The 12,804-nt window shown below is 42.3% G+C and overlaps 1 protein-coding gene across 4 annotated transcripts in view; it reads left to right on the forward strand.

Annotated features, from left to right (window-relative positions):
* ESRRG (estrogen related receptor gamma) overlaps positions 1–12,804 on the forward strand; it is a 225,359-nt gene that overhangs the window by 58,412 nt on the left and 154,143 nt on the right. Inside the window, exon 1 of one of the 4 annotated variants that reach the window (XM_053974139.1) lies at positions 8,140–8,261. The exons of 1 other annotated variant lie outside the window; for it this stretch is intronic. In XM_053974139.1, the coding sequence (XP_053830114.1) occupies positions 8,206–8,261 (56 nt within the window). In that variant the 5' untranslated portion in view covers positions 8,140–8,205. 2 more of the 4 variants (XM_053974142.1, XM_053974141.1) reach the window with 2 other exon arrangements.

Below are 12,804 nucleotides of genomic sequence, written 5' to 3' on the forward strand. Positions count from 1 at the left end.
ATTCTTACTTTTCCTTTTTTATCTGTGAAAGAAAGACATTTATGTTGTAGGCAAGTGAAACTTGATTTCTGGAAATATAACACCTGAAACAGGGGCAGAGCTGGTGGGAGGAATAAACAGCCTAATATGAAAACTGAAGTTTGCATGTTTCTTAAAAAATAAGCTATAAATTCAAATTTGCAAGTAAATTAATTAAGCTGAAAGAGCATGTGCATAGTGTTTACACCTTAACTATTATATGTGGAGCTAAAATCTATTGATTTGAGATTGAATAATTGAACAGGGCTAACTGTCTGGTCAATAGAAGTGAAGCTGCTATAGGACAGAAATAGAGTTGATAATAGAAGGCTTCAGCTGCAGAAGGATGTCATTATGATTATATGCTGTCATTTTAACATACTAATAGAGCCAGAAAAAAAGGTTTTCATTGCATTAATGTAATGTAACACAGGTATGTTTGTTAAGTGTGACTCTTCTGTATTGTATTAATGATGTTAATGTTCCCTTAAATGTTAGTGTACAAATCTACTGGAGATAGCAGGATTGCTGCGCTTGTGTTGGTGTGCACTGGCATCTTCTTGGTGGGTGTTCTGAACCCACCACTGAGGGGAAAGGAATATAGCAGTGGTCAACAGCATCTCAGTGCACCCTGACACATCAGGCCTTGGGCTTTCAGGGGGCTGGAGCTGAAGGACCTGGGAAAAAAGTAGTTGGTGGTGAATTCCACTTTTCTTTCAAACTCCTGGAACCACACAGTTCCCATCTGGAAGCTGTATATCCATGATAACCTGTTGTTTAAGCCTCTTCATCTTAATGGTTGGGAGAACTACAAGGAGTTCTTAATGTCTTCCTGTGCTTACAAGTGTGTGTTCAAGAAATCATGTAACCTGGAGTCTAAATATGCTTCTCAACAGAGTGTACATTTTTGAGTGCTCAGTCAGTCAGCTGATACAGGCTTTTAAAAAGGCATGTGTACTTGAAAGAAAAATCAGAATTCTGTTACTACAGACAGGGACAGGGTTCAGTGGCCTTCATGGAAGCCTCTACCTTTTTTAGTTCTGGGTGTCTAGAGATAAGGGTAGCTATTACTTTATGGGGAGCAAGGATTTGTTTACTCTTGAGCATCTGAACTCAGCCTTTGTTACCAGTGGTTTCAGAGCTGTTAATTTCCCATGGTGAAAGCTCTTTTCACCAGCACAATCAGGTCATCCTGAGCTGAGGACGTTTCACTAGTCTCATTTGTCTTTAGTATTAATTCTGTGCCAAATTCTTGCTTCCTAGGTCAGTGAAATGTTAGAAGAGAGAGAATCTCAACTCGATCTTGGAGAGAACAGTTATAGGCTGCTTTATTATATTGAATTGTTCCTTAATAGTTATGGATAACAGGAAAACCATGTAGAAAGTCCCTACTTGACAAACAGACTGGGGGTTTGTGATTTTTAGTAGTTAAAATAGATGCTTTCCTGAGGTTGGTGTTTATTGTAGCTAATCTGCACTTAATTTGGCATTCCTTGCACCTTTAAAAAGTGCAACCCTTTTAATCCAGTTTTAAAAAGCATGCATTAGATGTCAGAGAACATAAAGACAGCATGTAGCGATAACCCTGATGTAAGTGATAGTTCCAGTCATCTAGTGCATGGATAAAAGATTTCCAAGGCTTATGTTACTTGGCAGTTCAACATGATCTAGCTGTTTGTTAATCAGAGAACATGTGAAGAACAAAAGATGGAGAACAAAAATGTTGAAAAGAAGTGTTGTATAGCTAGATGTACAGTGGGACAAGTAATGGGGGGGTAGGATTGGATAAAGCAGTCATGGAAACAGTGAGCCATAAGAGGGCAAAATTTGTTTCATTTTGTTTCTTGTGACTCGAGTTTGTTGGTAAAGGGGATAACATTTTGTATTCAGGCAGAGAGCATGTTCTGTAAATCTCTTCAGTTACCCGTTCCCTGGGTGTCGCAATAGATTAAGTCGCTGTGTGATGATATGACACCGCCATCACTCGTCTTCCTGGGATATTGCTGGAGGCAACAACAAACCTGTGTCTTTGGCACATGTGAAGGAATTTAGTGCTTGAGGGGTTAAATTACACAGGCTCCCCTGTGGATCAGCTTATGCTTGGACAGTAATAATAGCAATAACATTAATAATAAAAATGCCAGAGCGAAGGGAATGGAGGGGGAGCAGGGGGAGAAAAAGGCAGAAGAGTGATGGAAGATGGGCTGGGACTGTCGGGGGTGGGGGCAGGCAGGCTGGAGGATGCGTTCTGTACAGCAGGTGTCCCGGCTCCACGTCAGATGTCGTAGGAGCCTCTGCGACATGGACATGCACAAATAGACGGCACAAAACCTTTGAGGGTGGTTGGTGGCTCTGTGCGTGTCTGCGCTCTCGCTTCAAGCCATGATGTCCTAGGGCAGTATAACAAGCAATTCTAGTCAGCTCACAGTAAAGATTATTGGTGTTTTCACTGGGGAAATATTTACGCTCCATCTTCTTCTATTTTTAGCATTTTGAGCTTGCAGTCTGGTAGAAGGGCAGGTGGGGGAGTGGGGAGAGACCCACTGAGGGACATGTCTCATCCCTCAATTAGATGGAGTTAAACCCCTAATCTTGCTTAGCAATAGCTGCTGATGCTAAGTTTTCTTCTTTCCCTTCTGGTTTAGTGGGATATTACATTTCACTGCAGTATAGGTGACAGAATGGGATGTCAACTAGTATGTTTTGATTCTAATAGAAAGCATAAATGCATTTCAAGGAAGGCACTTTTACATAGGTGAGGCCTCCAAAAAAACCACCACCAAAAGGTAATGAAGGTAATGTAAGTACAGAATAAAGTGTTGGGTTCTTAGGTTTGCTTTTTTTTTTTTTTTTTTTAAAATTCCTGGACAGAAAAGCCATCACAGTAAAAGACAGCAATTTATTTCATTGCTGGGAGAAAAATCAAAACAAAACAGAAAACAACAAACAAAAAGAGAAATCTGAATTTGTTCTCTTTCAGATTTGTTGTTTATCATAATAATCCTTCTAGTGAAAGGGGCTAATTTACTCTTTCTATAGGAATATTTTAAGTGTGATTATCATAATATCACAGCTGCTGAAAAGGTCTAAAATAGGGCATTGACCTTGAACGTGTTCCTGCGTTTAGTATGTGGTGCTTAACATTCAAGAAACAATACAACTGCAACTCATTTTTTAATGTATAATCTCAAAATGTTAACTCTTGCTCTGTAAAATCATGCCACAAGGATTGTAGAAAGCTTGCAGTATCCCATGAAGTACATGTGGTATTTTATCAGTGTAAATATGTATAAGATTTTCAAGATTTCTACTGGGAATACTCCATAACTAAAGTAAGTTTTCCCCTTGGTACTGCACTAGTTTATGATTTAATTTTTACTGACATTCCACCAGTCATATTATTAGCTTCACAAAATGAAAGTGAAATAATCCTGTATTAATTAAACAGAGCAACTGAATTCCCTCAGTCATCTTATCCTTGGCTGTCTGAGACAGTAATGTACTTCGGTTTCTCTGAAGAAACTTACACTAAAAAAAGAGCTTGGGGTAATAGTGAGATATCCATATTGAAGTGTGTGCCTGAATTATCTTTAGGGACGAAACCTTTTTTGGTGGGTGACAAGCAATGTGCATGCGGCTCCCTTCTTCTGGTGGTGGTTTTTTTCCCTTTTTCTTTTTTCTTTCCTTTTTTTTTCCTTTTCTTTCATTTTGTCAGAGGCTTTGGGAAAGGTGTTTCGTCAAGAGAATATTTATTTATAGCCGTGTGAACAGATTCTATTCTGTACCAGTGAAAGCAGTCATTTAAATACCCATGCCCTTGAAAATAAAACAAGGAGAAAATATGGAGTATTTATTTGAGACCGGATAAATTGAATGTAGTTCAGTAACATGGTAAGGCAATTGCTGTTATTTCACAGAGACATTTTTTATATGCTGGGACTGAATGTAGCAGCAAAAGCTAAAAGCCTTGCTCCCTGTATTTGTGAACACGCTGTGGAAAAGTTCTAAGGAGCACCAGAGATTGTGTTGTGTGAGCTTTCTCCCCTAAGATCAAAACAAAGAGTAATTAATGCTCAATATAGACTGAAGAAGCATATGGATTCCAAGTAGTAACTTGATAGCGTTTGTCCAACTATGTACAAACAGGTGAGCAGAATTTGGAACTTTTGAGGCATTAGTTTTTTTAATTCGTTAGCAGCACATCCAGGGGTGCACCAAGTGCCTTCCAAGGAGGAGCACAAAAGAAGAGTAGACAGTGGCAATACTGTTCTAATGTTAATCTCACTGTAGCATTGAGTGAGATCACATCTGACTTGTGTTTCTTTAATGACTGATTGTGAATAAAGAGAAGATCACATATTTGATGACACTTCAGTATTTATTTCAAACTCTTAACATTATGGTATTTTCCAGCTGGACTTTGAATAAGGCTCCATGGTGTATTGCAAATCTTTATTTAAAGTATGCTTATTCCCAAATAAATCCTCAGCAGCTACCAGACTTTCATATTCTTGCAGCTTCCTTGCCGGCTTGAGCTTGTTGAACATTTTGGTAAATATACATTTGACACAATGCACTGTAAGGTTTCTGTGAAGTGCCACTGAACCTCACTTCAGTTGCCTTGAGGTGGTTGTGCTTTAAGAATCTGGCTCTTCTGATGCCTTGAAATGCCTATAGTATTTAGATGTGAAGATGCTTAAAGATGTACTGTTTGGCACACAGGAAAAATTAGATGTACAGAGAGACATGGAAATGTAGGTGCTGCTCAGCAATGCCCCTTGACTGGTACAGGCACTCCTGATGATTTTTTCCTTCCCCTCTCTTGATTCTATTACCACTGTTTTGTATAGACTCCTTGTGGTAAGATTTTGCACTGTACATTTTTGTAAGTTATTGCAGATGTGTGCTTGCATACATGTTCTTGGTTTGCATTCCCTGATAAAATTCTGTAAACTGGTACCTGGACTGCTTTCCCCCACCCCCCCACCTCTCCTCCCTGCTACTGCTTTTATTTATTTCTACACAAGAGCTTAAAATGAAGTTACAGTTAGCTCCAGTTTATTTGCTGTGGTAATCTCTTTCTAATCTTATTTTTTTTCCCACTTTCCCCAAACTGATCTGTAACTGTGAAACCCAAGTTCAAGAATGTAGTTGGAATTCCAGGCCCCAGTCTGGTGGAGGTGACACTTTCAGTCCCTGGGGGAAGAAGCCAACTGCTTTGTTTATCAACATGCAAAGTACAGCACAGTATTTCTGGTTCTCCAAGAGGCAGCACTGGCAGGGCAGAGAGCTGCTTGCTTGGATGAAAGATGCTTGATAGAAAACTGGCGATGGCTCACAGGGGGAGAGGAAAAATGTATTATTTGGGGGTGTAGAGGAGGGTGGGGGACAACAAGCTCACAAGGTAGGGGAAACTATGGGAATGTGAAAATGAGGGCTTACAGGAAGACAGACCATGACAGAAGGAGAGACCATCGTGTTTCAGCCCCTGAATATGAAATCTTAGGAGATAATCAACAAAAGTAGGAATGAAACTAACCTGTGCTTCGGTAAGTTTCAAAATGGATTAGCTGTCAGATTTTCAGGAGGGTGTATTCCAACGAATGTAATACAGAAAAGTGACGATATCAAATCATGCATGTACAGGGGAGTCATTTATGGCTGATTTTTATATTAAAAAAAGACATATACGTGCAAAAATCTGAAAGCATTTTGGAATAAAAAATATTGAAAAATAAACATTTTGAGTATAAATCTTTAAACAGACATACTCTTATATACTTATAAATCTATATACAGAGATACTCGGTACAAACTATATATTTGTATTTGCATGTTTTGCCCATGTGCACATGTAAATCGGTTTGTAGGTATTGTATTTTGAGTTTATATAGTCATACAAATAACTGTACGTAAAGACATGCTATTCAAGTTCTGATTTGATTCCAAAATCTGCATTTATAAAATAGTTACATAAAGAGGATGTTCTAACAGAGTAACATGATTTAATGCCTCCTTTTCTAAAATTGGTAAAAACTGATTTTTTTTTGTCCCTGATGTTTCTACAGACAACTTAAATTTTACTTTACATTTCAGAGCTTTTTAATGCACTGCTCACAAGCAAATTTACATCTTAATTACAGAGTCCACATTTAACAATATAGACAGCATAATGCTACTGGTAATTAAGCTTTTACTACCTGCTTTTATACAGTAGTCTGAGCTGTAGTTTTGCTGTGTGAGTTCTGATTCCTAAAATTGCAAGTATTTATACCAGGTTTGTAGGAAGCAGGCCCAGTCTTCACATAAGGTTAAATACAGAACGCTGGAATCCCTTTGCTGTAAATGTACACAAGCATGTCTATTGAACCTATATATGCTGGAATTTGGTTCTGTTGCTGTATATTTTTTTGGTAAAATGCTGTGAGACAGATCTGGAGAGGGCATTTCTGTGAATAGTATTACTGCATTCTGAGGGTTTGCACTGATTTGTTTTGATCTAAAAGACTGCCATTTGCATCATGTTAGGGCTCCAGTCACAAAAGATTTTACAGGAGTGGAGCTGCATTCTAAGAAATTACTGTCTTTCCAATAGTGTCAGTTTTGTTTTTTTCTGGACAGAAACAGTCTGCATCTGTTTTCACTGGTAGGGACAGAAATGCTTTGAACCTGGAAAATAGGTATGGTGCCTTAGTTAAGTAATGGTGGTAGCTTTTAAGAAAAAAAATTCATCCCATATTCATTACTGATACATTCAAAACAGGGTATGTGCATGTGTTTCAGGGCAAACAGTGTCTTTAACGTCCCTAAATTTGAGTACATTCTTTGTGTTGGAACAAGTTTAATCAGGAATCTTTCACATGCCAGAGAACAACTCTGAGCTGGCTGTAAGCAGTGTTTAGCTGGAACCGGGCTTGGTGATGTTTATGCAGGCATGCCTACAGGGATATGTGTTTATTGCACTTTTAGTTCAGCAAAACTTACTTTACAAAAAACCCAAACCCCCGAACACTGTAGAGGTCTAGGCACCCTCCCAGGTTTACCAGCGCAGAGCTACTCCAGTGCAGCCCTTATCTCACTAAAATGAGGCAGGCTGAGTTGGTCCACTCTAATCCCTGCACAGTAACAGAGGAAATTGATCAGTTCTGGATCTTTTCTTTCTCATTTCTAAATATACACATCTAAACATACAAATACTCATACAGGAGCATACGCTTTATATATATGTATAAATAAACACAAGCCCCCATGTTGTATAGGAACACGCGTACCTGTATTTGCTCCCAGTTGCACCCATTATGTTAAGGACTGGATTTGTGCTCGTTTTGTTAGGATTTTTTTTTTTATTAAGTAGAAAAGGAAACTTTCAATTTTTAAATAGGAAATTATATATCTATATATTAGCTAGTTGTGTAATTTTTATATGTTTTTATGTATAATATCATATATACATAGTCAAATTCCAGCCCGCTCCCCCTCCCCTTTCCCCCCCAAAAGCAACTCGCACGACAATGAAAAGTTGAGTTACCAGAGGCTTCGGCAGGCCGCGCTTGGCGTTATAATTATTTGTTTTTCCCCGGCGCCGAGCAGTTCCAAAGGTTAGGGAAGCGGCATTCAGGAAGAGCGCGCCGGGAGCCGAGCTCGGCTGCCGCCACAGCGAAACGCCACGACCGGCGGCGGCAGCGGCGCAAACTTCATCCTCTACCTTTGCGCGCAATCCTTAACCGGGAGCCTGCCAAGGTACCTGCCGAAGTTGGGGCCGGGCGGGAAGGGAAGGCGGGAAGCGGAGCGGGCAGCCCCCGCCGGTCGGTCCGGCGGCGCGGGCACGTCCGCGGGCTCTGCCCCGGCCGCCGCCGCCGCCTCAGGCCGCTCCCCCGTCCCCACCCTCTACCTGCCGCGCGCCCCGCGCGCCGGGCCGCCCCGGCGCCCCTGGCGCCTGATTGGCCGCGGCCCCACCAATCGGCCGTCCCCCCGGGCCGGGGGGATGCATATGTACAGCCCTGCTGCATATTCATGAGCTCCGCGCGGGGCTTTAAGTCCTTGATTAGGGGCGCGGGCGAGCTTTTGGTCCCCGCCCGCCGCCGTTGCCGCCGCGCCCGGAGCGCGCCCGTGCCAAGTGCGCGGCGCTCGGCCACGGAAACTTTGCTTTCACCGCGGGGGCGCACGGAGGATGGTCGCCGGGCGCACATGGATTCGGTAGAACTTTGCCTGCCGGAGCCGCTCTCCCTGCACTACGAGGAAGAGTAGGTACCGCTCCCCGCCCCCACCCCACCGCCGCACGCCGCCTGCCCCAAAACATGACAGGCGCCTAAGACGCCGCTGCAGGTAACGCTGCGCCGCGGCCGCGGGCGGGAGCCGGCCCGGGGCACTGCGCGGCCGCTGCGCGCCGTGGGGGGGACCGGGCGGGAGGCGCCCGGCGGGAGCGGTGCTGGCGGTGGACGAGCGCCCGGCCCCGTGGCCGCCCCGGCGCTCGCCGTCTTGACAGGTGCGCCGGCTCCCCGGCAGCGCCGGCGGAGAGGCGGCGGCGGGCGGGAGGGCGCCGGCCGGGAGCGGCCGCCGGCGCGGTGCCCGGTGCAGTGGCGGCCGCCGGTGCGGTGCGAGCGCCCTGCCTGGGGGCGCCGCTCCGGACCCGCGGTGTCAGCGGCCGGGGAGGCGGCGTGGGGCACTTGGCGGGGTCCGCGCCGCACGGCGTGTCTCTCCCCGCGCCTTCTGCTCCCTACAAAAGGCAACCGAACACACTTTTTGAGGAGCCGCAGTTCTTGGCTGACACTTCTCAGCTACCTGGCGGAATGACTCGGGCGGAAAGCGTGGCGCCGAAACAGAACCGGGCGGTCTGGGGCTGAGGAGCGGCTCCTGAACTTGATTTCAGCCCGCAGCCGAGATTAAATATTAGTATATCACGGGAGCTGTCACCGGTTCATTTTTCTTCTTGTCGAGCCACTTACGTCGCTGTGCCCCGGTGTTAGGCCGGGAGTGACAGACAGGAGCGCCGAGGAGAAGCCCCGGCCGGCAGCCAGCTTCGCCCCAGCCGGGGCCGCGGGGAGGCTGCACAGGAGGTGACAGTGTACTATAGGTAGATGCCCACTAGCTGTCCTTACTGCCTGCACAGTGCATGGCTGGTGGTAATTAAGCCAGGCATGAAAACTGAATTGCCGTGATTGCATGTTAGGGAAATACGATGGGAAGTAACAAATAGCCTGGTTCGCAGGAATACAGTTTGGGAAGGGGACGCGGGGAAAACCCACTGTAGTGTTTTGGGGGTGAAGAAGAGAAAATAAACAGAGGTAGGGTGCCCTCTCAGCCATGGCTTACAGGTCAGCACACTGTATGTATATAGTGTAAGATAGCTTCATAATGTAAGAATGCAGTTTCTACAGCTTTTACTAACAGTGACACGTTTTTCATAAAATACATAAAAAGACAATAAGTTGAGTATTTTGTGGTTGTGGTGTTTTTTGTTTTTTTTTTTTTTTTTTGTGGTTTTTTTTTTTTTTTTTTTTTTTTTTTTGTTTTTTTGTTTTTTTTTTGGTGGATGTTTCAACCCCCCCCACCACCCCAAAGGAGCTTTCTTGAATTTACCTTCTTACAGCTAATTTGAATGATTAGTTTAGATAAGCTTCTTAGAGTAGATGCATTTAAATGAAATCGGGGCACATGTCTTTTTGGCTCTGGTGCAAAATTCAAACTAATTTTTTTTCTTCCTCTGACTCAATTAAAAGTCATCTCAAAACACTCAATATATTGTCTGAGTGCAGGACTGGAGGCATGTGGGATTAAGTGGACACAAAGAAGGAACTAGCATTTAGAAACATAGATATGTTTCCATCTCAATTAATAAACACCAGAGTTTTACATGTTATTAATATCCATTATAACTGGGATTTAACTACATACTGTAACATGCATATACACATGCATAAGGACATACAGATAGATGTAGGAGTTTCTGCAGTTCTTATGGATGAGGGTAGAGAGGATTCAAGCTAGAAATTTTCCGAACATTTTGGGAGTGCACAGATATCTGTCTGACCATCACTAGGTATGCTTTGATTTTTAAGGCAGAGCTTGTTAAAGAATGCAATAACTTAAAGCCAGCTGCAGTCTTAGCTTTTTGCTCTTTCAGCAATAACAATAGCGCTAATAATTACTAATAGTTAATAAGCTAACAGATGCAATTAATATACCTGCTCATTTTGACATATGTGTCAGTTTAATAATTTTAAATGAATCACTGCGTTCATAAACGGGAAATCTCCTTCAACCTCTGATTAAAATGTAACGTTGACTAAAGGATTATAGAGCGGACTTAATTTTACTGACTGTTTTAACAGTTGTCACAGCTGTTGGAAGAAGGAAAGGCAATTGAAACACTCAAAAAAAGCTGGAGGGGTAGGGAGGGGGGAGAACAGGAGTAGTTTAGTAAATTTAAACACGGTCTCTGAATGCCAAACATAGAAAAATGAGGAGATCTGAAACTCCAGAAAGCTTCTGTGTGCTATTTACATTTGCGTTTTGTGGCTCACTGTGTTTCATTCATTTGAACATGTAGCTGCTTTTCCAGTTTCTCTATTTAAAAATGTGCAATAATGTTTATATGTGAAACAAATTCATCTGTTCCCTTGCATAGATTTTCGTTTTACAACAGAACCGATAGAATACTCTGGTGACAAGAAATAAAGGTTGCGTAGAATGGCTGTAACATTTAAAAGTGGACGTAGGTGTCACAGCATGTGAGTACTTCAGTGCAGTGATGGTTGGTCTACATATTTTATATTTTTCTAACCATTCTCATGTTTCGGTGTGGGAATGGTCTGTGGAGTCATTCTGTGAGTCTGGCCGGGTTGTGTTTGTGTACGGATGAATATGAGTGTGTGTGTTACTCGCATGTACATATTATGTGCTAAACATAAAAGAGTTTATGTCAGTTTCACTCTTTAAAATATTTTGGCATAGCCTCAAATAGCTGAAGAATTTTTTTCAGAAGTGTCTTTCATTCCTAAAGACAGGAAAGGGGCAGGCTGAAGAATGCTTCTTTGTGAAGTGGGAAGCAGCACTTGATTCCGCTCCATGGTTTCTCCAGGCTCAGAAGGTCTTTAACCTCGCCCGTTTGTCTTAGATAGCTTGTTATAGTTGTTCCTGAGAAATAAAGCCCCAGGTCGGTGTTCCGGTGGGTACCCAGTGTGTGGGGTGGCACACAGCCCCGGGTGTGTGCACAGCCCCTGCCTGGGCTCTCCCAGGGCTCTCCCCTTGGGCAGCAGGCAGGCCTTGGTCCCTTCTTCCTTCCCTGTTTCCGGTCGTAGGGCTTTGATTTTTTTGGTTCTGCTACACTGTTGGCAAGTTTTTCAATCCTGCAGGAAGTATAAAGTGTTTGTGCTGAAATGCCTATCTGGGAGATTTTCCTTTACTGGGGCTTACCCCTCTTTTAGTGATGGGTGCTCATTTTAATGTGTTTATGGTTGTGCTCTTTTATTTACTGAGCCTGGTGCGTTGCAGCGGTAATTAACCCATGTTATTAGCAAAGCCCTTGTGGATATCCATTAATTCTCTCGAATGGCTGATCATTTTTTCCATACTTTTTCCCCCTGTTTTTTCCCTAAGAATTGCTGTCCTTTTTCTAACACACCTTAAGCTTTAACATTTCCTACAAATTTCTTTTTAAACTGAGGCAGGTAGAAGGGCATCATCCCCATAGTTCCATAATAAAGAATAACTGCTGTCTTAACAAACTCTTTTAAAAGATGCTAATGGGAAGCACAACAACTGTGAGAATCTGTAGGGAACAATTTATTTAATTATTATTTTTCAAAACACATGCTTAATGATAAGAAAAGAGATAAGAATTTTCTTAGCTTTTTTTTTATGTGGCTGCATTAGTGTTGTGAATATTTTAGCGTTCATATTTTAATCAGATTTCAACTTAGTTAATAGCACTTTGGGCATTTAAAAAATATTGAGCCAGCAGAAAAATACTTGTGCTTGCACTGCTGAGAAAAGATAAGGGCCACCTCATTAGCGAACCCTACTTTTGCAATTAATTTCAAATACATGGTGCTATTCATCAAATAGAGGAGGTAACTTGTCTATGATAATATTTAACAATACTTGAAGCCCACTTTGCTTAGAGTAGCTAAAAAGTATGATATATCTATTCTCACAGATATGTCAGTCCACATGCTATGCTGCTATTTTTGTATGTTACAAAGTTAACGATAGAAAAATTGTGGTATAAAAATATAATGTATTCATGAATAAGTGACAAGATTATTCACTTTACAGAACTGTTTTTGAAGGACTGACCCTGGGCCTGCAGGGAGGTTGCTTGCACCTCTGTGGAAGTATAAGTAGGAATGAAAAAAATGCTTATTTAACCTTTCAAGGAAGTATATAAAATAATTTTTTGCTTAGAATAAGTAAAATGTATAGGAGAAGTAGGAAAAAATATGAAAGAAATTCTTGCTCCTATTGAAGCTTGAAGTAACCTCTGTCTATAAGATAAGCTTTGCTATGAAATCTTTTTCACAGCAAATTCATGGAGGGAAGAAACAATAAAATGTTGATCCGTTACAAGTGCATATGAGCCGCATGCTACCGAGCTCTCTAGAGGAAATCTGTGATTATGCTGGGCCAGTTCGTTCAGTTTTTATCTCTTTTACATCCACTGGCCTTGTATTAAATTGTCATTGTCCTAAAGCACATGAGAGAGAAATGAATTGCATTTCTCGACATGCTCTGACAGTGAAATATTTAGCCTCTCTGTCTCCAATCATACTCATATGTATGTTTGAT

Source organism: Vidua macroura, chromosome 3 (genome assembly GCF_024509145.1).
Source record: "Vidua macroura isolate BioBank_ID:100142 chromosome 3, ASM2450914v1, whole genome shotgun sequence".
In the NCBI taxonomy this organism is placed as follows: domain Eukaryota; kingdom Metazoa; phylum Chordata; class Aves; order Passeriformes; family Viduidae; genus Vidua; species Vidua macroura.